The sequence below is a fragment of the Periplaneta americana genome, chromosome 8, assembly GCF_040183065.1.
Source record: "Periplaneta americana isolate PAMFEO1 chromosome 8, P.americana_PAMFEO1_priV1, whole genome shotgun sequence".
Lineage (NCBI taxonomy): Eukaryota > Metazoa > Arthropoda > Insecta > Blattodea > Blattidae > Periplaneta > Periplaneta americana.
In genome coordinates, this window is record NC_091124.1 from 187,467,951 (window position 1) to 187,494,343 (window position 26,393).

General features: G+C 36.4%; 1 protein-coding gene across 2 annotated transcripts in view; it reads right to left on the minus strand.

Moving 5' to 3' along the window:
• Ass (argininosuccinate synthase) overlaps window positions 1-26,393 on the minus strand; it is a 62,335-nt gene that overhangs the window by 35,036 nt on the left and 906 nt on the right. The window contains exons 1-6 of one of the 2 annotated variants that reach the window (XM_069834133.1): window positions 25,909-25,944; window positions 17,443-17,553; window positions 16,560-16,628; window positions 11,641-11,886; window positions 7,214-7,359; window positions 7,008-7,129 (exon numbers count right to left, since the gene is read on the minus strand). In XM_069834133.1, coding sequence (XP_069690234.1) covers window positions 7,008-7,129; window positions 7,214-7,359; window positions 11,641-11,886; window positions 16,560-16,628; window positions 17,443-17,553; window positions 25,909-25,929 — 715 coding nt within the window. In that variant the 5' untranslated portion in view covers window positions 25,930-25,944. Of the gene's footprint in view, window positions 1-7,007; window positions 7,130-7,213; window positions 7,360-11,640; window positions 11,887-16,559; window positions 16,629-17,442; window positions 17,554-25,908; window positions 25,945-26,393 lie in introns of those variants that run through there. The other variant, XM_069834134.1, reaches the window with a different exon arrangement.

The window sequence follows — 26,393 nt, forward strand, 5'->3', positions numbered from 1 at the left end:
TCGTTACCAAACTTTCAGAACGGCCCCGAGGTTCACTCAGCCTCCTATAAAATTGAGTACGGGTCTTTTCTTCCCCATAAATTCCCCCTTTTCTAACAAACGACGTAATGCCCTAGTTCAGAATCTATAAATTGCCTGTTACATGTGCGAGGTCACTCATCTAGTCGCAATGCGAAAGGAGAGGGAACCTTTCAATTTGCAGATTAAGAATTCACGGCGTCTCTCCTGGCGGTCTTCACCTGCCTTGTCATCGAACAACAGACGACAGAGTCTTCTCGACTCCTCCTGCACTGCGAAATGACACAGTTCATTTCAATGTGCAGATTTACATCAGCCATTTCTTCCTCGTCCTGTCCCGTGATCACCTTGATCACATTTCCGTCCCCTCGCGTATGTGGTACCTAAGAGGTTACGTCCATTTTCGGTTTTCCCCTTCAAAATTTTCTAGAGCTCCTTCAGTGGAGCAGCGTAACCCGGAGTGAGACAAGTGGCCAACAGGCTTGGAGCTCACATATTTAGTTTCTTGCAGCCCCGAAACCCTTGCAAGGACGCGCTTTGCGTATCTTTTAAATTTCTCCTCCCAATTCTCCTCTTTCAATTCAATTCAATTTCCCGGGGGTAAAAGGCGGTTAGAGCGTGGTGCTGACCACACCACCTCATTCTAGTGCCGAGGTCATGGAAAGCATGGGGCTCTACCTCCATGCCCCCCAAGTGCCTTCATGGCATGTGACGGGGATACCTTTACCTTTTACCTTATTATTAGTATTAGGCCCTATTACTACAGGGACATCATTTTATTTTTACTAACATTTCTAATATTAACCTGGCTATACCTTTGGATCAACGATTAAGAACCGGAAACACCGTTTGCTACCTCCTTCCACGACTGGAGTTCGATGATACTGGCGTAAAATATAAACAAATCACTTTACTAGGTATAGGAGGGAAGAAAAGTAGTTCATCCATTTACGTAAACTAGGAAATATAGCGAATTTGAGTTTGATAACTTTTATTAGATTTTTGTTTAATCAAAATACAGTACAGTATTAACAATGAGTGTTTTTACTCACGAACTGAGCTGTCCATGTGACCGTATTCATTATGCAGTGTATATTATACTGTCTACAGCACATTAGCGTACAATATAGAGAATGGAGTTAAATCGAAAAATAATCATAATATGGATATTTAAGCACATTTTTTTAATTGGTGGCCCTTCATTTCGATACAGGCTTCAGTTCTAATGTGCATATTATCGCACTATAGACTATTGTAAGTAATTCCAATTACCAGGTTCGTACTTCGTACTAGTAACTCATAATTCTGTACCTACTCTATAAAACAGACCTTACGTACTGTAAATTCAATCTTCACTTCTGCCCGATCCGAAAAGATAAAATTACTTAGACATGATATCTACTGTCCGTCCAAGTGGTTACGTCGCAGCGTCGTAGAAAGGCAGGAAATCACGTGACAGTTAATTACTTAACGAGGCCCTTTTATTTAAGTTATTTTAAACAATTGTATGGGTATAATATTACGTAGACGTCCAATTCCTAACAGAAATTAATGTTCTCAGAAAAGAGCTAAGACAGCCCAGCCACTAGCATTTACAGAGAGGCGAATAGAAGCAGGTGGGGGAAACCGGGATGCGACGTAGACAAATGGAAAATGATGCAATATTGAAAGCTCTTTCGTCACTGGAAAACGCGAACATATTTTTGGAACGTATTGTTTACTATGACCGTAAGGCTACTATGACTGTATATGCGGTCTTGGATCTGTGCGGAGGACTGTTGAACTTCCTTAGTAGAAGGGGTGGGAGTGAAGTACATCCAAAAACTCTGGTACAATAAAAATTGAAGTAAAAATAAAATGATGTCCCTGTATTATTAGTATTATTATTATTATTATTACTCTTACTACTACTACTACTACTACTACTACTACTACTACTACTATTACTATTATTATTATTATTATTATTATTATTATTATTATTATTATTATTATTATTATTGCTGTTCTTCTTCAAGTAATACAAGAAGATATACAGCGTATAAGAATTAATATGTGAAACAACTGGGGTGTGGATAGTAGACCTCAAAACAGCACTAAAAGTCCATATGAACATAATTATGTCCTATGTTAGTTCGTTCTCAAGATACAGGCTCGCATGTGTCAGCTGTTGGTGGTAGATACAATCAATTCCATTAATTCCGTCACATTTTGAAATTGTGTTTACATTCAGTACTTCATTTCCCTTCCACTGTTATGCCAGTAAGTATGTACAGTACCTGGCCACATTATTATAATCACTCACATTTTTACTATACTTTACATATTACTTCCTCATTTGAACTCTGGTTTCCTTAAGTATTAAATACTGTATTTAGAGTTTTTATCAGTTTCTTTGACAATTTTTAGGTTTGCTTCTACGATGAATCAACCTTTCAGTGTTTGATGGACAAAGCAATGTTTGTTCTTCGACGAAAGGGAGAAAATTTTGCTTCTGGATGCCTGGTTAACACAGTTAAACACCCAATATCAGTCATGATATGGTCTGTGATATCAGGCAAAGGTTCAAGACGGCTCTACATTATTCAGGGAACAGTGAAACAAGATCAATATATCCAGGTGTTGGAAAACTGGCTTATCCCTCAGCTGAACGAATGGTTCCCAAATGGGGAGAAATATATTTTTATGCAAGATAATGCACCTTGCCACACTGTTAGGAGAGTCAAAACGTTTCTGGCTTCCAAAAAAATTCCACTTTGCCAGGCTAGGAAACTCACCGGACTTGAATCCCATTGAGAACGTCTGGGCCCTCGTAAAAATAGAGATGGCAAAAGAATTTATTACTACCAGTGTTCGACTTATTGAAAGGCTGATACATGTTTGGAATTACAATGAGAGGATCCAGGAAGTAATACAGAAGTGTATTGTAAGCATGCCAAAGAGAATTGAAGCTGTAATTAAAGCCAAAGGAGGTCGTACGAAATACTGAAATTTCTGTAAAATGAGGTGTGGTTAGTTATTTATTAATATTTCTTTAATTAACTTTGTTGCAATTGTAATTTTACTTAATATTGTTTAAAAATTAAATATGTAATGTGAATTCTGCTTAAGAAAGTAAACCAGAGTTCAAACGAGGAAGTAATATGTAAAGTATAGTAAAAATGTGAGTGATTATAATAATGTGGCCAGGTACTGTATACAAGACACACAGATGGCCAATCCTATGAGCAGTGGCGTGCCTCTGCACCTCTGAAATACTGGCATATATCGCAAATCAATTCTAATTGTTCTAGCTACTACTCTAGCATGAATACCACTGAAAACCGGAATACGTAAGACAGAAGAGTCGACCGCGCGTGTATAGTAGGGATGGGATGGGGTGGAATACGTAGTTTCGTTGCCAGTATACGCTTAATGAACGAGACGGCATTAATGGAGTTCATTGTACATCCCTGTTTGTATACAAATTGTGGAACCGAATTTATGACTCAGAGCGCTCCATCCCGCAGGCCCGGGTCATAGATAAATATATAATAGAATGCGAAACTGCGGTCAGCACCATCTGGCGGCAGGGGGCTCAAATGAGATGATCAGCGCCCGACGTCGTAAGTGGTGAACATTAGAACTACGTGTTGGGTACATTACCCAGAGTTCTCTATTTATCCGTTCGAGACGTTGCTCAAGAAGTCAAGGTGGCAGCCAGAAACTTGCTAATAAGTGAACATAAAGTGATACTACGTGTGTGTATAAGCAGTGTATGTTAAACAGTGATGTTTATGGACGTTCTAAAAATAGTGTTGCTGAATATATTGTAAAATAATAGTAATATAATAAATTGAACTAAGTAGTTCTTGCAGACTTTTCCATTGCGCTGTACAATAAATACCCAAAGAATACAATCCCAATTATCTAACCTTTTGCTTTATTTTTTCTCTGGTTATATTTTAATTGGGTAGTGTAAAATAGATCGTCTCTTTTATCTTCCTGTTGTCTCCGGTAAGAATTTTCAGTAGAAGATGCTGTGAGGAATAAAAATATAAATGTTTTATTTTAAATTGGGTTAGTTTTGAATTCGATGAGGGTGGGAGGGAATACTTTCTGCACAGTTTAACATTTTCGTCACCAGGTGCGCTGCTAAATGCATGGAGTAATTAGCTATATGTAATAAGTTCGCCTACTCCCAACAGGTGGCAAAAAGATCAATTTCTTCATTAGCTTCTCTAGTATGTGTTACGGGAAACTCAGTAAGTTTCGCATTCTATATTTATCCATGCCCGGGTTCTGTTTCCGCTCTGGCCGTGGCGAAATTTGTGATGGACAAAGCAAACATTACAGAGAGTTTTACTCGGGGAGTTCCCCCTCTTTCATCCCATTAACATCTCTTCTCCCCTTCATTTCATCTATCATATGTAGTAGTTATAAGTAGGCTGGGGTGAACAAGATTGCCAGCAAATCTGTGGAACGCCTGGAGTGTTTGAATGTGTCAGACAATCAATGACGCGGCGGCGTGTGCAGGAGTGCATTCAGGCGCAAGGTGGACATTTCGAGCACTTTTTGTAGTGACGCATCAATGCTGGTACACAGCAAGGGCTGCAGCTACACGAACAGGGGTGTATCAAGTAGGGCTGTTAACAATTTCAGCAGAGCCACCGGCGTAGCTTAGTCGCTTGCCTGGCGATTCAGAGTTGCACAGGTGCGATTCCCGCTTGGACTGATTACCCGGTTGGGTTTTTTCTGAGGTTTTCCTCAACCAGAAGGCGAATGTCAGGTAATCTATGGCGAATCCTCGGCCTCCTCACCTTGCCAAAAACCATCTCGCTATCACCAATCCCACCAACGCTAAATAACCTAGTAGTTGATACAGCGCCGTTAAATAACCAACTTAAAAAAAGCAATTTCAGCAACCTTGGTAGTTGTGTACCTCAAGAACTATCGAACATACGATGTACTAGGGCATACGAAAAGTAATAAATAAAAATAAATAATAAAAAAGATACCGTAGTAAAAAAAATATGATATACAAATTCAATTTATTTAGGTTACTTTTGACACTACATACTTCAAAATATTGTCTCCTGCCATGTCAACAATACGTTGTCATATTCTAGGAAGACGGCGGACTCCATCTGCAGCAGCATTTTTGTATATATCTCTCACTGATCAATCTAAAGCTGTTCGGACTTCAACTCTTGATTGAAAGCGAATGCCTCGCTTCCACCCAACTTGCAATAGTTCAGTATGGTAGGACTTCTCTCTCACAGGCTTTTTTTTTCTCGCTGTTATTTATACTCGCTTTAACATCTTTGGTCATATAGCGAGTTAATCTTTGGTTGAAATCCGAAGGCCTGTACTATTGAATAATTTCGAGGAAAAATTGTTCCGGGGCCGGGCATCGAACCCGGGACCTTTGGTTAAACGTACCAACGCTCTCCCAACTGAGCTACCCGGGAACTCTACCAGACACCGATCCAATTTTTCCCTCTATATCCACAGACCTCAAAGTGGGCTGACAACCGTCAAGCAACCAACATTGAGTGCACACTAACTCTGTGTGACTTAAATTGTGGTTTTCTGTTACGTACAGTGACGTGTATTATGCAAATCAAGCTTTCAGGTATAACTCCCTGTAAAGTTAATTTGAATAATTTCGAGGGAAATATTGTTCCGGGGCCGGGCATCGAACCCGGGACCTTTGGTTAAACGTACCAACGCTCTCCCAACTGAGCTACCCGGGAACTCTACCCGACACCGATCCAATTTTTCCCTCTATATCCACAGACCTTAAAGTGGGCTGACAACCGTCAAGCAACCAACATTGAGTGCACACTAACTCTGTGTGACTTAAATTGTGGTTTTCTGTTACGTACAGTGACGTGTATTATGCAAATCAAGCTTTCAGGTACTATTGTTGAGACTGGTTCTATTGTTGTGAACTAGATGGCGACTGTATATTATGTAATACTGATTTGTTATGAATATGATTTCGGTGACGAATGGGCCGGTGATATTCAGGGAGAAGATTTTCAATATTGCAAATTTATGAAACAATCGCTGGTCTATCACGTAGTACAAGATTTGAATGGTCACCGCTAGGAGCACTGATTTACAGCATTGTTGCCATTACTTATCGATTGCCCTATACTAAAAGCCAGGTTATGAACCGACTAAACCGGAAGCAACGTTCTGTTGCTCTCTTTCTGAGCTCTGTTGCCACATAGTGAGGCGAGATTCAAAGCGTGTTCAGCGTTTGTCACCGATATGTTTAAAATAACTACTGTATATAGTTCTCGATAACACTATCAACAATATTAGTAATTAAAATTACTGTTTTAAGAAAGCACGAACTAATGACGCTGGTACGAAATGCGACTCGTAATGCACGTGGTACTGCAAATGAACTGGGAAGTTTGGCTACACTGTCTCCGTGATTCCGTTGCTAGATTTTCGTTAGCAGACGACATTTTCACGTGAGGTCCAATGAAAAGCTCCGTTCTCCTTCCCCCCTCCTCCCCGCCATACTCAACGTGTCATCGCTGCACAGGCTACCCCTCTAACCCGCACTTTCTCTCGCCCTGCCAACTACTTCCTGTTTAGTCGGTTCATAACCTGGCTTTTAGTATAGTAGTACATTCATATGGGCGTTTTGCGCTGTTTTGAATTCTACTGAACAACATCATAATTACTTCCTACATAAATCCATGTACGACGTATATTGATTATTGGAAAACAGTTAACACTAAAATCAATTTACATGAAGATTTTTCTAACTAAAATATTCAAAAGGCTATTGTGAAAGTTGGGAGGTCGGAGGGAAAGAGACCTTTGGGGATGTCGAGATGTAGATGGGAGGATAACATTAAAATGGATTTGAGGGAGATGGGATATGATGGTAGAGACTGGATTAATCTTGCTCAGGATAGAGACCGATGACGGCGATGAACCTTCGGGTTATTTAAAAGCCATAAGTAAATAAGTAATTTATATTGTACCATGTTTGAAGTTAATCTGCAACCTGCATGATTTATCTGGAGCACGTTGAGGATCTACCGTCATCTGAAATATTCCTGCAGGAGCTGGTGCAGATGGGTCTTCGAGGACACCTGATTCGTAACTGCAAAGTGCAACATAAATAATAAATCAAGCCTCATTTTGAAACTCATGAAAAGATTAGGAGTTTTCAGAATAGCTTCTCTACCTAATATGCATGAGGTTGGCATCCATACTCCATGGTTCCTTGGGTGTGACAGGCACTGGTATGCCGTGACTGGCAGCATACTGCAGCAAGTCCTGACGTCCTTGGAACCTCTTAATGAAACTTGGGATTCTCCACGGAGCAACCACCTTCAGCAGAAATAAGATGCAGGCAATCATTATTATGTGTTCAGAAACTCCCTTCATGTACGGGCATCTTAAATTACTGTATAGACCAGGCCTGCAGAACTGTAGCTCCTGAGAGCACTGCTATACTCCCCTTTCTTACCCCACCCACCTTTTCTACCAGAGCGGTCATGACGTTCTAGTTACGCTCGGCTGCATTAACATTCATTCTCGCGGCGGCAGGTATACAATACACTATCAAGAATTGCAAATGAACAGATAATAAAATCCTTAGGATCTTACCTTTAGAAAGTAAGAGAAAAATGAATGAGGGAAATAAATAAATTAAAAGACATGTAAAATAAATTTTAAAATGTATGTGTGCTAATAATGTAAGAAGATCTACATATGTGTATCGTCCTATTACTAGTAAAGCCTATTAAATCCACTTTTTGTGTAAAATAAGTTAAGTACAGTCCCTGACATGTCTCTCCGTGCTCTGTATTATACTAAAATGAAATAAGTCCGAAATGTTGCTTGCAGGCAACAAACCAATTACTTTATTTGAAGAATTTATTATGATTTTTCGTGCATTAATAAAGTTTTAATTCCTGTTTTTACAAAACTTGTATTACTGGTCTTAACTGGTTTTACTAATAATTGGACGATAAATAAATTGTACGTTGATAAGTAGGCCTAAGTGATAGCTATATGGCCGGATGTCAATGCTGTCATTCAACATTGTAACGCACTCCAGCCAAATAAATATATAAATAAATATATATAGGCCTATATATAAATAAATAAGTAAATACATAAGTAAATAAGTAAGAAAGTAAGAAATTAAGTAAGTAAATAAGTAAATAAATAAATAAATAAGTAAATACGTAAATAAATAAGTAAATAAATAAATATATAAACAAATAAGTAATTAAGTAAATAAGTAGACCTAAATAAGTAAATAAGTAAACAAACAAACAAAGAAATAATACGTGTACTGCAGTTTAAAGAGAACTGGAACATGGCAAAATCTAAACTCGTGAAGAAATACTACTTCCAAAGGAAATAGTAATATGGTTATTTTGTTGTTGAAGACGAAAGAATTGCTTGTTTACTGTGTTCCATCCAATTTATTTCTACTCATCATTTCAATATTAAACGACATTTCAACAAAGCCCATATGAAGAATTATGGAATGCACAAACTTTCGGGTAAGTTCATTATAATGAACTGTATATTGATTATTTATTTATATACTGTAAAATTAAGGACGTCACTCGTTGTGTTCATTTTGAATTGACTTTCAAGGTTCATTACTTAAATGCTATAAATTTATGTTTCCGTAGGTGATGATAGGAGGAAAGTTTTCGAAAATCTAAAACAGGTTAGGTGCAAAGAAATCTCAAAGAAACTACCGACAGGAAATCTAGCATAATTGTAAAACTTGAAACGAGATAACGCGTTATAAAAACAATGAATTTATTACAATCCTTTTTGAAAATTACATGCCACCACTGATGAACCTTTGACGACAAGAGAAGGTAAATAACTCTACGCGGAAGTCGATCATGACCAATAGAAGTGGAGTGAGGCTGACGTCATATTTCCCCTTCTTACGAGTTCTGCAGGCCTGGTATAGACAATATCAAAATGTGAGACTATTCAAAGAACAGCAGCAACTTAATATGCGTAATTGATCACTAGAAAAATTGACTATTTTTTACTATTTTTGGCTGTGTTCTGCAGCTCTAACTAATAAGAACCTTTCCCGGTGCCGTACACTTGATTTGGTTACGCGTTTACTCGCCAGAAGTCTTCACTTTTTTATGCAGAGTTGAATGAAACTATCACTATGAAATTTAAAACTTACGGTTAGTGTAAAAAAACACACAAATTGCGATAAATGGCAATGAACTTACATTTACAGTAATTATGGCTCGCAATTCTCAACATGTCTGTCGGCCCGAAGAATGCACAAATTCAAGCGACGGACCATCTCCTCGTGCACTTTCGAGAGCACGTCAGAAGTAACCATCTGTAATATCGTGTGCACAATCCTTTTCATCAATTCTGGGTCGGTGCGAGGTTTATCTGCAAACACACGATCCTTAACAAATCCCCATAAAACGAAATCCAGGTAAGTTAAGAGTGAAAACCATGGTGACCAAGCAATTGTACCTGCGTGACCGATCCACCTGTTAGGAAATACTTCGTCAAGCAAGGTTCGAACAGCCCATGCATAACGTGGAGGAGCTCCATCTTGTTGGAGAATTATATCTGTAGTCAAAAGGTTCATTCGCTCCAACTCTGGGATCACTAACATTATCAGCATGTGATAATCGTCACTGTTAATTGAATGATCCGGGAAGAAAAAGGGCTAATGACTTCTGAATTTCGTTTCATGGGAATTTGTTAAAGATCGTGTGTTTGCAGATAAACCTCGCATCATCCTAGAATTGATGGAAAGAATTGTGCACAAGATATGGTTACTCCTGAAATGTTCTCGAAAGGGCATCGCTTGCATTTGTGCATTCTTCGGGGCGGCAGACATGGTGAGAACTGTGAGCCATAAGTTAACTAGTGTAAGCGCAAGTTCATTGCAATTTATCGTTATTCAATAATGTCAATTGAGAAAAGCGAAATGCAGGTTTTAAAATGTTAATTAATGCGCTTTTCTCTTGTTATTATAACAAATACGTTTTCATTATCTCCTGAAATTTAAATATTTTATAGTATAATACAAATAACCTGATTAATAAATTAATTAAATGAACAATTGTTATGAAGGAGTGCCATTTCTTTTTATACAATGGACTTGAAATAGAACATGGAGATGTAGATGTGGAAGTAGGATTTCGCACTTTATTTAGTACAATGGATTCATGCTCATCGATTTACGTGGAAACAGTCGGCGACACTGACTAAAGAAAAGAACGACAATGCCATAAATTGATAGTGATAAATCGAGCTGCAGAAATTATCGCGATGTATGAGTGTGATTGGTTGGAATTCAAAATTACACTTCATTGGCCGAAAATGGAATGACGTCATGAAATTAAACAATTAATAGAAATCTCAGACCTCGAGTGATATTTATTAGGACTATTTCGTGAATAGAATAAAAATTTAAATAATATATCCCTAAAATTCGATCACAAAATGTTAATAATTGTATATTAACGAATACTTAACCTATTCAGACATTGTGAAGTTGAAATACTCGTAGATGAATATCGATTATTGCAATAAAGAAATTCGATGTTATTATTCAGTAATGCCAATTGCGAAAAGCGAAATACAGGTTTAACATTGTTAATTACATTTCTCTTATTATTATAACAAATATATTTTCATTATCTGCTGAAATCATAATTTAACAGTAACAGTGGGGACAGCTATATACCAATGCTTATGTATTCACAGTGAGACATGTTGCTACACAGTGAAGCCATGTCTGTATAGATAGGTCTAATTAAAACACGAATTTTATTACGCCATACGAAAGGCAGTTTGATCAAAGACATTATTACTATGCAAGGTCTTTGAGTTTGATATGCGATGATGTTACATAAATTGTTTAATTTCAATACAAATGTTATAGGCTACAATTTTATAGGTTACGTTAGGCCTACCTGTGGAAGAAGGACCATTGTCACCTGTGCCTTGTTTCGACTGTTACTTACAATGAGTGCTACACGAAAGTATTTTTTATAGCTCGACAAACGCATTCTCGCTGTAGTGTGTAACGAAACTAAAGCTGCATCTACATAGTTCAATATTCCAATCGCGTATGAGTGCAATCTGGGAAGAATATTGAAAGAATCAAGTTTAAAAGGTACGTTCAATTAAGATGCATAAATATTTTCTGTCTACATGGTGCGCCGTTTTGAACGTGATCTTCACTGCGTAAATGTATTAATTAATATTAAATATCAATCTTGCATTCATTGCTTTAAAGTTGAAAAAAAAGTTTAACCGTATAGTTGCATCTTAATGTATTCATGATCATCAATTTACGGGGAAACAGTTGGCGACAACGACTAAACAAAAGAACGACCATGCGATAAATTGATAGCGATAAATCCAGCTGCAGAAATTATCGCAAAGTCTGACTGTGAGTGGTTGGAATTCAAAATTTCATTACACTTCATTGGTCGAAAATTGAATGACGTCATATAAACGAAATAGTCACTAAAAAACCTTGACGTTCTATACGCAGTTAAATCAATTGACATACTAAGTTACATTTAATATCAGTTTCTGTAGACTACAGTCGAATTTGAAGACACAAAAATTATGTCTTACCTTCACTTTTGGCCACAATGCGTAGCAACTGAGCTCAAAACGGACTTGGTCGTTGCCTTTACCAGTGGCGCCATGAGAAATGAACTGCGCCTTTTCTTCCTGCGCCACACGGATCAGGCCCTTGGAGATGCAGGGTCGAGCCAGGGAAGTTCCCAGAAGGTACCGCGACTCGTAGATAAGCCCTGCATTTACTGCAGGCCAGATGAAGTTCGCCACGAAGTCGGCTCTCAAATCATCGATCACCACCTAAAAATCAGAGCTGACGTATATTGAAATAGGTGATAATTCTCTGCAAATCATCTTTATACTTGGAGAGAGTTAATGAGTAGCCACTCAATTCACAGCCAAACCCAAAAAGAAACTTGACTTCATAGGGTCTGGATAAGTCAAATTGTGTTAGCCTGTGTTATCTATATTGCATAGGCTATATCATTTTAGGTACCGATAATTTACATTTAGGCTAATGCTTGTTGTAACATGATACTTCACTATTTAAATGTCCTATATCAATTGTAGGTCAACTGTACTTGATCTACATAAATAAATGAATAAATGAACGAATGAACGAACGAACAAACAAACAAACACACAAACAAATAAATAAATAAATGTTATTGCTATCTCAATACTTGATCTTAGTCAGTGTATACAGAGTAAGGTGAATAGGCTGAAGGAAACTCGTAACATAGTTGTGGAGTAAGACCATTTCGAGGAAGTAGGCCTAAATAAAATGGGTGCACTGCACATTTTCTTCTAAATTTAAAATGAGCGTATATGTGGAAATCATTCCTATAATAATAACAGCAACCAGGGGCGTACGCAAGGGGGAGGATTACCGGGTTTGAAACCCCCTCTTGAACTTCTTTAAAAAATGATCATTCGGAAAAGTGGTCAGTCGGAGAGTTTATTTCGGGAAAATGGGTAATATCAAATATGTTAAACGTCATTGTGCAGGTAATGGAGGGGGAAAGAAACTGGCCACCCTACCCCATTATCTCCCACCCTAGCTGTCTCACGAATGATGCCTTATTGGTGCCACTTGTGAGGTTCAAACTGTCTCCGGACAGTTGACTAAACAACAGCAATAAGGATACCTTTATCTCTAACTTTACGGTTATTTTTATATTAGTCTATCTGATATGGAGATCTAACGATATGTGCAAATTAGGGGGGAATTTCTGTTCTAGCTCATTAACAGTTCCATTATAAGTTCATTAAAAAAACTTATATAAATATAAATATATATATATATATATATGAGAGAGAGAGAGAGGGAGAGAGAGAGAGATTGTATCCAAAACACAGAATTCAGTTATTCTGGAAAATTGCATAGGTATCAAATAGCCTAAAATTGAATATGACAGATGTTTTTTTAAGTTCTGAACGCCAGATGAAACTTCAAGAGAGAGATCAGCAGTAGCTTTTTAGTTTGTCTTTAACGACGCTGTATGAACTATAGGTTATTTAGCATTGATGAGACTGGTGATAGCGAGATGGTAGATTGCGAGATAAGGCCGAGGATTTACTATAGGATAACCTGGCATTCGTCTTACATTTAGGGAAATCTCGGAAAAAATCTCAATTAAATAATTATCACAAGCGGAAATCGAACCCACACCCCAGTGCAGCACCAATTAGCATGCAAACGCTCTATTGCCTGAGCTATGCGGGCAGCTAACAGCAGCAGTACTGGCACTAAATTTAATATCGACTATGATGACCATATAATGGTCATAATTATAGCACGAAAATAATTTCATTTGAAGTGTATGTATTTTTTTAAAGAAGTTGAATGAACAAAATGCTACCTAACGTTAAAGCTCTATCTTATTAGAGGTTTTTCGCAAATTCGTCGTACTCTAAACGTTAACGCTATGTTGACGTCAGTAATTACGTATTTGATTGCGTATGTTAACATTCGAAAAACTTCGAAAAGAATCATTATACTATATTACCCGTTTCTTTAACATTTATCATTTCGTAGCTTCTATGATAGTCAATCAATCACGCTGTAATTTTTTAATTGATAGACTACTCATGTCTATGGAATGTATAGAATATAATTCTAAATGAAAATCTGTTTTCAAAAGTAAGAAAAAATTAACTTCGATGTGATCTGTTCAGAATTGACATTTACATCTTCAAAAGTTGATAAGCGGTAAACTTCTTTGTTTTTCGCGTTAGATTGGGAGGGCCAAAGCGAGAGAAATGTTGAGCCAGAATGAAAATTACTTTTAAAGGAGGTCATTACTCAAAATCTTTGCTGGTTTCTGAGTTACAGCGAGTTAAAGAAGTGTTTTCGCTGGCGGAGTACTCACGAATCAACCTTTTATCTGTTAGAGTCTCAAAGAAAAATTCTTTCCTGAACCTTCTTCTACTTCGGCCTTAATAATTTATCTGCCTTGAACTGTTCTAAGTAGATGAATATCATCCACAGTGATAAATCTCAAACGGTGTTTTAACACCGAATTTGATCTACGATAAACTTCATTCACGTTCACGTTATTCGGCTAGATAGAGAGGGTTCAACTATTGAATTAACGTGAGGTAAATAGTTCTGATTGGCTCTTTCACCAATGACGTCAACATATCATTAACGTTTAGTGTACGGAGAGGGTGCGAAAACTTTCTAATATTTAAAATGTTGCATATTCGTCTAATTTTAAGTTATTCTTGGTGACAAATATACTATAAGTAAATAGATATTATATTTCCATGTAAATGGGTCCCGTAATTTAAAAGTTTAACCTCTTCACTCAAATTCGTTATGCATGATTTATGAGACGTACAGAGTGATTTATATAGAACTGACACATTTCTTTCATTAATTGTTTCAAAACGAATTGTGCTAGGGACAACTTATTATACCTAAAATGTAGAGGAATTTTGGGAGATTATTTACCTCTATAGCAAATGTTGTCCGGCGTTGTCAAATCCGGAGATCTCGGTGGCCACAGGTTCCTGGAAATTATTCGGTCGTCACATAACCAGATAAATGGAACCATGCTTCATCTGTGAACCATGTGATGGACAATATAGCAGGATTTTGCACATGAACGTCTAAAACCAACGACAATAAGTCACTAGATGCGCAGATGTTTATGTTGTATTCCTATTGTTGGCAGCTGTTTTCGACATTTTGTGTCAACGTGAAAATTCAGTACACATTAAATCAACGACTCTTCCTTGTGAAGCAATACTGGATTACGAATTCAATTACAGCTACTCAAAGGGCATACCAGAGAGAATTTGGTGTTCGCAATCCTCCCAAAAGAAACACAATACTGGGACTCGTAAACAAATTGGAAACAACTGGATCTCTGGTGAGTGAAAAGGGCAAGCATCGTTCATCTAGGCTTCCCATGGTTGTTGTTGACGTAAGAGCACGACTGGAGCAGTCACCCAAAAAATCATTAAGACGTTTGTCGCAGGAGACAGGGTACACCTACTCAATGTGTCAGAGAGCCTAAAGCCATATAGGATTACGGTTGTTCATCAGCTACAGGAACCAGATAAGGATAAGAGATTGAATTATTGTCGTTGTTTCAGACATTCATTGTGCAAAATCCTGCCATATTGTCCATCACATGGTTCACAGATGAAGCATGGTTCCATTTATCCTTTTATGTGACGACCGAATAATTTCCAGGAACCTGTGGCCACCGAGATCTCCGGATTTGACAACGCCGGACAACATTTGCTATAGAGGTAAATAATCTCCCAAAATTCCTCTACATTTTAGGTATAATAAGTTGTCGCTAGCACAATTCGTTTTGAAACAATTAATGAAAGAAATGTGTCAGTTCTATATAAATCACTCTGTAGTATTCCTTGATTGCACACATATAGAAAGTTATATTCTGCATAAATATAAATCAGTCTGAGGAAATATCTTCTTTTAGTAGTTGAATGTATTAATATTATAAATACAATTTCTTTTCTTACTTGAAGTCTAATTCATAGTCCATGAGATAAAGACAAAACTAATACTTATCAAAAGATATTAAACTCATTGAATTTGACGATGTAAACATTATATTGATAGTATTTACTTCATGTACAGTAATCAGTAAATAGCAAAAGTATATAATATTGAACATAAACGCGTGAGTTTAGATACTATCATATCTTTATTTACAGTATTTTGTTCCAAATCATAGCAATTCTAGTTCCTTAGGTTAAGAGTTAAGATTTCTGACGACCTTTCATATTGACAAAATTATGAAAGAAGATAACTTCAATAACAGATAACGCCTTTTTAACAGAAGTTTTCTTAATTTCCTTCAATAACTACTAATATCTTGTTTCTATTCAGTGACGATAATATAAAATGGGGGGAAGGAAACTGGCCACCCTATCCCATTATCTCCTGCCTAGTTGCCTCATAAGTGATGAGGTGTTACTTATGAGGTTCAAACCAGTCTTCGGACAATTGACTAAACAACAAAACAACAATATTACACATCAGGACTGTCGCTGGGCAGTAACCTGAATACACGTTTCAGCGTCACATTGTTGACAAGTAACTCCATCTGTTAGCACAACCATAAAGCATCTAATAGACGCTAAGTTACCAACGAAAAAAAATAATAATAATATAAAATGAATTTATCTCGGTAATAAAAAAAATTACGTAGACTACAAAAATAAAAGAAAAATAAATTTAAAAAACTTAGAAATTTCAATGGAAATACAAAATTGTACAATTAGTTTGAACTATATAAATGCATATTTTGCTGTTTTCGTTAATTATTTTGCAATATTTTAAAATTTCAATACACAATAAATTACAAAAAAAAGTAGCCTAAGCCAAAATGAAAGGAATATTCTTAAACATGTTTCATTATAAATTCAAATTTTGTCTCTTGCAAATTATAAGTTTTATTTGCGGTACATTTGTAACTATTCGTGTATCTTACCCTTGAGGCTCCAATCTTCAATGCCTTCTTTCTTGCTGCTTCGAAGTCTTCATCTTGACCAATATTTGCCTAGAATACAGGACACAATAATTGGTTCATATTTTTCGTATAAATTGAAATAATACCAAAATCTTTAATATACCGGTAATATTTGATAGCAACATAGAAACAAAACAAATTAAAATGATTTTATTGTCAATGTTCTTATTTATGTAAGAAATACAACATTTTTTTTTTTTTTTTTTGTATGATTTGAGGCTTTCTCGGCGTTGGTTCGCTAATATGTTTTCGCGGGATATCAGCCGAGTTCCCTGAAGATGGCTGCTGAGATAGCAGTCGAAAGCTTGGAGCATTCCAAAATCTTAACTCGGCTGATATCCCGCGAAAACATATTAGCGAATATTTTTTTTAATAATTGAAGTCAACCAGAACAACATTTGGAATTAAAACCGTATTGAGCTAGAATTTTCTTAACAAATTTTAGAGGTTATCATCTACTAAACATTGCAAAAATAATGAGGATTTACACCGACAAGAGTAACACAAAAAGAATTATTGGACAATTTACTGAGAGACATCATTCTAGTGTCACATTAATAGATTATATGCTATGAAGCAACAAGAATGAATCTGGTAACATCAATGTAGTTACTTCTGTGTTTTTGATGATCAAGTTATTGAGTAAGAAGAATAAATATGGTAATACTAATACAATTATTTTATGATTCTTTATACATTATTTTTAAGGATAATAAATTTGTACAACCTCAAATGATGGACTTCAGCGCCAAATATTCGTCCAAAAATAATTCTCGACAAAGTAAGGAAAAAAATGTCCATTTAGTCTTAACTAAGATTCAAACCATCGACTATATTAACTTACCATGTAGGCAACAACATTGTAGCCTTGCTCGATGAGCCACAGCAGTATACAGGAAGTGTCCAGTCCCCCACTGTACGCCAACACCACAGTACCTTTTGTTGCACTCATTGCCTGAGCAGTAAATAGACAGCATTATATTTCGGAAGATGTACGATAAGAACTTTCTTGTGTTAAATTTTAACGTACCTTGTTAACATGTTTCGAATATTTTCGGTCATCTTCGAAACTGGTTGTTGTTGGTCTTGGCACCTCTTGTTTCCTGTGTGGGTGCGTTCGTAGTGTAGAGTCAAAGAGTGTCTATGTTTTGAAATTGAGTTGTGTGTTGAGAATATCGTTGGGGTGTGTTTTCGTGTGTCTGTATATTTCATATTGTTCTAGTGTGTTTAGTTTCTGGCTTTTTGGTTGGATGTGCAGTATTTCCATGTCTGTATTGGTGTCTCTGTAGGTTCCGAAGATGACCGAAAATAGGTCGAAACATGTTAACAAGGTACGTTAAAATTTAACACAAGAAAATTCTTATCATACATATTCCGAAGTGATACAGTGTTAAAAGTTGTGTAATCAAGATGTATAGCATTATATTGTTTATTGGTACTATATCATGTTCATAACACGGTTCAAAATAATTCAGTTAGCAAAAGAAATTATTTACCTGAAGTAGTATGTGATGGTGTAGGGATAAGTAATTGGGTGTGGTAATTGCTTTAAAAATAATAGTAATGGATGGACTATAATTGTTATAGTTTGAAGCTTCTGTCTTAACAAGCAGTTTTAGAGGATAATGCTTGCTTGTTGCTACGTTTCAAGTTCCAAATATGCTATAATTTTACGATGCTCCCTTTATGTTTCTGCTCCTACTGTTCCAATTTAGAAATCTCTCAATTTCTTAAGGAGGGACTCTACTGTTCTTTTTAAACCAATTTTCATATATTGTTAATGTTAATCAGCATGGTTAAAAGAAAGATACCTATCAAATTTCAAGTGATTTGAACACATAGTTTTGGATTTATTGTAAATAAACAAGAAATGAATCATTTGGAAAAGGCCCAGGCGTCCTAATTTTCCTGTTATTACTCTGAAATGTTTATAGAATACATATAAGAAATATATAGAGTTAGTTAAAAGTCCCGCACCACTTAACTTCTGAAGCTTATGGTTCAGTGACATAAAACTTGGTGTGTGGGGATAACCATATACTAAGAATTCAATAATGGTATTACCGAGATTCTTCTATTTCCGATTTAACCGGAAGTAACTCCAACTCTCTTATTTTAAATGGACAACCAATTATTTTTTTAATAATGCTTATTAAGAGTTTTTAAAAAAATACTCACACTAGATAATTCTGTATAATTTCAGTGTTGCTAAATCAAGAAAACAGAAAAGTGTATAATCTCGTAAGCAACGGTTCACAGACAGAGCCTGTCTGGACATGCAAGCGCACGTTGCAAGTGCCAACCGGCAAACAAGAATGAATGAAACATTTAATTCCAGTACTGGTCGGCTGGTAGATAGCACTACGTACACTACTTGTTCGGTGTTTTATTGTCATTGAAAATGGTGGAAGTTGAATTAATATCTCCTATATTCCAAAGAAGAGCCATTTGGGATAAACGACTGAAAGTATATGTTAGCAGGATCTAGGTTGACAAGATGTTGGAAGGAAAATATTCTGAAATTAAAGTCGAAGGTAAGCTTTGATAATTGTTTTTTATTGTAATTAATTATTGGTTTTACTGTAATTAAACAACTTCTTATAACTAAACATATTATTTGATGAAAGGTACATTATAACAAATTATTTTATGAACAATTTAGCCTCTGAAGTGTAGGGGGTTATTGGCAAAGTATGTCTTAAACAGATCTCTGACAGTTGTTGCTACGTTTGTGGGTCTTCCCAATGGTTTCATTTAATTTTTGGGTACAGGGATGACTGTGGCATAGGTTAAATGATGATTTATGCCCTCTTTATTAATGATTATGTTGTGCAACAGGCATATAGGCCTACACTTGATTATGTCCTCCACAATATTTACCTCGGTTTCTATGCTAGTTGATAGTAGTCCCCATTTTGAAAAAAAGGATGCCAAAAGCACATTCAATTGATTTTCTCATACGTAATAACCTTTTGTTGTACATTTCCTCGTCTAAGCAAAGGTTTTTTTCCTGAATAAGGCTTGATGAGATTAGGTAGAAGTGGACAAGCATCATCACCAAGAAACACATAGAGCTTTTACATTGGTACCAGGTAGAAATGACGGACTATGAATATCAAGCTCTTTTTTTTTTTTTCATTAATTTGAATATATCAAATGCTTCAAATGTACTCCCGTCATTTTGCTTACCACAACCACCAACATCAATAATTAAAAACCAGTAATTACCATCTGCTACCTCTTGCAAGACCACAGAGAAAAACTGTGGTTGTAGAACAATGAACCTGATTTCTTTGGACACTTTATTCTCACGTGTTTGCCATCTACACAGCCCAAGCAACTGGGGAACTTTCAAAGAGAAAAACAATCATTTGCAATCTCCAAAAATTGTTCTTTTTTGGGTACAGACATTATATAGAGATTGAAGGTTGCTGGTGATACTCGCCAAACTCTCTTCTTTCACAATTAATTTCACGTACACCCACTCTTTTTCTATACAATTTCAACTCTACGTTTTCAATCAAGAATAGCTCATCATCACTTGAACTCATCTTCACTACCGGTATTGATCACGAGTAATAGCTCAACAGGAACTTGTTTCCAGTTTTGTACATGAACCTTTCAGAACATGCAAGCACTTATAAACGAGCCACTGGCTACAAGTCGCTTGCTGCCAGCTTTGTACGTGAACGCACCCTATCCTACTACTGCCGAGTCAGATGGCTTAGTTGTGACAATATGCTGGAAAGGTTATTTCATCTCCATTCCTAGAAACTCAAAATTTGCCAATTCCACGACTACCAAGTGAGGAATGGATTTGTAATTTGGCAATTTTGACGGACTTGACTTCGTATCTCATTTTCCTGAATATAACCTAAACTTACAAGATAAGAACACAGGGGCGGCTCGTCCATAAGAGCTGCGGAGCTGCAGCACTCCCTGCTTTGACACGAAAATAAAAATATTTATTTTAATTTTTAAAAGAATTGTTACAGCTTTTATTGGTAAATTGCTTTATATTTCATCTGGCCGGGAATATGTACTATTATCTTATGCATAATCTTTTTGCGTGTCGACTGTATTGGAATTGACACTGCATTCAAAGTCGTCCTGGGATCTGCAGGGTGGGACAGCTCGTAAGAGTGTGTGTCTTGATGGTCAGGGGGTAGAGAGGTGAAGGGAAGCAGAGGGAAACTGCCACTGTTTAAAACCCATACCTCGCTGCAGTGGCTTGCAGAGCCAGGCCACAAGGGATCTTTCCTCCCCTCCCACACCGCTATTGTAATGCTGCGTCAAATGGAGTCCCTATTCCCTTGAAACTTAATGACAAAATTTTTATTTTCTTTTCATATACTTATTGTTGTAGAATCTTATCGAGTTAATATACGAAATTAATATTCTCTTTTGCCTTATTATTACGTATATATCCAGCCTCCAGCAGAACCTAATATTTGCCTTAACTCAAAATGATTGCACGAGTGGAATCCTTTTGATATAGCACGTAAAATAAGAAAGAGAATTCTTTTCCAGTTTTAGAATATTGTTGACCATCAGTAGGCCTATATCTGAGTGTTGCTTTGGTGTGACGTCTTAGTACCGTAACTTAACCAGTGCAAATGTGCAAGCATGAGTGTGTGTGAATTACAGAATATTAATTTTATTTTTCTCAACTTTCCCTCTCGGAGAAGATTGATGTACTGAAGTGAAATTAAAGGGTCGTCCGTTACCCAGCTTAAATCTTACTCAAGCTTCATCCAGCCGAAATAGTGCATATGTAAGGAAGTTTAACAATGAAATTTACGCTAAACATTTGTGTTACGTGGATGTGAACAAAAAGTTCAGTATTTTGTTTTCCTTGCCTCCTCTTTGATGGTAATACTGCATGGACTAGGAGTGATGTGACAGATTTAGGACATTTGCCCCTAAAAATTGAAAAGCACGAATCTTCGCAGTCTCACCTGAAAAATGTTGTTTCATTGGCTATGTTAGGCAAAACTAATATTGCTGCGCAATTATGTGAAGCGAACAGAACAAACATTCTCAAACATAATCAAGAAGTCAGAAAACATCTTGAAATTATTTTTAAAAAATATTGATTGTATCAAATTTTGTGGCCAATATGAACTTCCCCTTAGGGGACATGAAAAACGATTCGAAGAACCCTGGTGTGTTTCGTGGGTTGCTACAGTTCGCGAGTAATCTAAACGAGCCTCTCAAAAATCATTTGGAACATGCCACTGTTTAAGGTTATTCTAAGACAATTCAGAATGAACTGGTAGATTGTAAGTTGAGTATCTGCCGATCTGCAATTCAGACTGAAATCGATGGTATTAGTTTTTCTTAGCGATTAGCAAATGGTCCCACAGACATCTCCCAACTAAGTCAGGAAGTTTTGGTTTTTCGATATGTAGTGCATTTATTTTTGTCCTATACTTATTAGTAATGGTATCAAGAAGTGAATGACGTCGTACAAAATTTTGTCCAATATTCTTTTGAGAAGATTAACTCCGTATGTAGATGAAATTATAGGAGATCATCAGTGCGGTTTTCGGCGTAATAGATCGACTATTGATCAGATTTTTTGTATTCGGCAGATAATGGAGAAAAACTGGGAGTATAAGGGTACAGTACATCAGTTATTCATAGATTTCAAAAAGGCATATGACTCGGTTAAGAGGGAAGTATTATATGATATTCTTATTGAATTTGGTATTCCCAAGAAACTAGTTCGATTAATTAAAATGTCTCTCAGTGAAACATACAGCAGAGTCCGTATAGGTCAGTTTCTATCTGATGCTTTTCCAATTCACTGCGGGCTAAAGCAGGGAGATGCACTATCACCTTTACTTTTTAACTTCGCTCTAGAATATTCCATTAGGAAAGTTCAGGATAACAGGCAGGGTTTGGAATTGAACGGGTTACATCAGCTTCTTGTCTATGCGGATGACGTGAATATGTTAGGAGAAAATATACAAACGATTAGGGAAAACGCGGAAATTTAACTTGAAGCAAGTAAAGCGATCGGTTTGGAATTAAATCCCGAAAAGGCAAAGTATATGATTATGTCTCGTGACCAGAATATTGTACGAAATGGAAATATAAAAATTGGAGATTTATCCTTCGAAGAGGTGGAAAAATTCAAATATCTTGGAGCAACAGTAACAAATATAAATGACACTCGGGAGGAAATTAAACGCAGAATAAATATGGGAAATGCGTGTTATTATTCGGTTGAGAAGCTCTTATCATCCAGCCTGCTGTCCAAAAATGTGAAAGTTAGAATTTATAAAACAGTTATATTACCGGTTGTTCTGTATGGTTGTGAAACTTGGACTATCACTCTGAGAGAGGAACATAGGTTAAGGGTGTTTGAGAATAAGGTGCTTAGGAAAATATTTGGGGCTAAGAGGGATGAAGTTACAGGAGAATGGAGAAAGTTACACAACACAGAACTGCACGCATTGTATTCTTCACCTGACATAATTAGGAACTTAAAATCCAGACGTTTGAGTTGGGCAGGCCATGTAGCACGTATGGGCGAATCCAGAAATGCATATAGAGTGTTAGTTGGGAGACCGGAGGGAAAAAGACCTTTAGGGAGGCCGAGACGTAGATGGGAGGATAATATTAAAATGGATTTGAGGGAGGTGGGGTATGATGATTGAGGCTGGATTAATCTTGCACAGGATAGGGACCGATGGTGGGATTATGTGAGGGCGGCAATGAACCTTCGGATTCCTTAAAAACCATTTGTAAGTAAGTAAGTAATCAAGAAGTGAAATTTGTATGTACCGAAATCTACTGCAGCTCTCCCAATCCACAAGTTCACGAGCCGCCACTGTAAGAACAGACTTATAATTAACATGATACATGACCTGAAGGCTTTCATGGACAAGCTTAAAATGTGGATTAATCAAACTGATAACGAGAGATTTAAGCATTTTGCATGTTTACAAAAAGTGTTTAATGATGGTTGTAAGCATTTGCTACCGAAGTACAAAACATTGTTAGAGGATCTTCCCATTGAATTCGGCATCAGGTTTGGAGAAGTTAAGTCTATGAATCATGAATGGAGACCCTTCAACAATCCTTTCGAAATTCAGCCTCTAGATGTCGATAATGATTTACAGTTAGAATTAATCGACTTGCAAAACAACACACCATTACACAATTCAGGAAACGTAGGTCTGAAATTGTATATTTAATATTGAAACTATATTTCTTAATCTTCGCCAAGCTGCACGTCCTGGGGTGACAATGTTTAAATCGACATACATTTGTGAATGGCTTTCTCAAAGTTAAATAACAATTTCTTCGGAGACAGAGCCCGAAATTGACAAACTTGTGGACAAGAAACAATGTCAAGCAGCAAAAAGGAAAAATCGTAATAATAAATCAAACAGTGATTGATGAATTCTCGTCCGATATTTTTGGAAATATAAAAAATATCTTCTTGGTTGACACTAAAATTAAGAGAATATAACCCTTTCTGCAATGGAAAAATCTCTTCTTGATGAAAAATAATAGTTTGCACATCAAAAAAGAAAAGGAGCTGTTAGAATTGGATACTTTAAAGTAGAAGGGTGCAAAGTGCCAAAATGAAACATTGGAGATAAGATAAAAAATGCAGCTATAAGAATAATTATACACATATTTGTGTCATATTTTTTTTTTACTGATAGAAAACAGCAATAGTAGAGTGTTTACTCATTAATAATAGTGGTATGTAAAGACATTATTTCTCCATATTTAATTATATAACACAGATTGTGAAAAGGGTTAAGTAATGGGTACAGTTGCAGTAGAATGGTGCAAAGTCCAATACCTATTTTTTCCTATTCTGGAGCAATTTTTACTGACAGATCTGCCTGTAGAACTGGCTATGCTCCTCATTTGGAAGATAGGGAGTCATTGCTAGTAGATCCCCCTTCTTTTCTTCAGTAATTTCCCTATTTTATGCTTTAATTTGAAACAATGCTGACTGCACATCTTTCATGTTTTTTTTTTTTTTCTTTTTAAGCACTTTAATGGTATGCACTGCTTCATTATCATGGGACTGTTCCACAGAAACACTACCTGCTTTACTAACATCATACTGAATGCAACATGCCTTAGAAATATTCAAGTTCTTGATGGAAATTAGTTGATCAGCAACATCTTGCATATTAAGGAAATATGACTCTAGCATTGAAACGGTTTGAAATGGTTTTACAACTTTAGAGTCTTGTACGATTTTAAGCAGGTCACTAGGAATGAAGGCTTTTGTCACTTTCTTTCGCTTTTCAATCAAAGCGAAATCAGAATCGCATTGCAAGAAACTGTGGCTGCTGAGAAGGAAACATTGTTCTATGTGCTCAAATAAACCAATGGGAACTAAAAAAAGGACACATGAAAACCATTACACGATATTTGTTTTCAGCTGCACAGTTATCAGATTCTTCTTGTTTGTTATGTCCACATTCATCAGTTTTAGTACGCACGAGGCAATCTCATTGGCACCTCTACTCGCGATGCTTTCATCCCACATACACATATAAGACTGCATTGTATCACATACACAAACTCCAAAGTTATAACGTGAAAGCTGACGTCTGTAAAACATTTCGCTGTGTGTAAGTTTGGGCACAAACATGACCTGTTGAAGATCCATTGCATTCTATGATGCAGTTCAACAGGGCGCTTACCGTCTGAAACTACATGGTGCTGACAACGTAACATCTAAATATCTCACTTAAACACAAGTAGATGTAGCCTCTTTCATACATCATCTTCCTAGGCACATTGCACTTTTCTGCATAATAATTTCGTTTTCTATGATTTTGGCACTTTGCACCTTTCTACTTTAAAGTATCCAATTATCTTCTGATTCAAGCTTAAAAATCGTGTTTCCTATGTCTTTGTTACAATCTTGGTTACATACATCAGCATACTTACGACTTGGAGTATCAGACTTGGCAAAGCAACATTAACCATCCCACTGAAAACCTGATGTTGAGTTAAAAAACCTGGTTTTATTTTTCACAGCAATGACATGATATATGAAAAACTTATCAGATGACCAGGAAACAATTGGCATTCATACAGTCCTCTCTTTAGATTAAAAACTCAAAAAAGTTTCATATCCATGGTTTAAGAATTAAAACAGAAAATCAATATCCCGAATTTAAAAGAAAACTTACAAATTAAATCAAACCCTTTAACTCTATTAAATATAGAATATAATCTAAATTTAACAGAAGAAATACTGAAATCAGAAGTAAACACAGAAATAATGAAACAATTGTCTTTAGAGACAATTAATATTAGGTACCCTACACAAAACTGGCTTCATTTATACACCGACGGATCCTTGATCTCCAGAGAACAAGGTGCCGGTGCAGGTGTTACGTGCTGTCTCTTCTCACTTTATAGATCTCTTGGATATGGAACAACAAGTTTTGATGGAGAAATCACTGCAATAAGTGAAAGTCTCAGGAATCTTCTCTGCCACATCAATAAATTAAAAAATACAGTTATATTGTCAGACTCCAAAGCAGCTATTCTATCAATAGTCTCTAAACACACATCTTCATCTCAAACAGCAGAAATAACTAAAATGCTCTCTCAATTAATATCACTCAATAAAAGAATTGTATTCCAATGGATACCATCCCATTGTGGAATGCTGGAAACGAGAATGCGGATGCTTTAGCAAAGAAGGGCAGCACTGCTACTTACAGACCTGTTACTAAATCTACGTATTACTGTGTCAAAAGATTTATTAAATCTACATACTTAGACTTCAACAAACAAAAT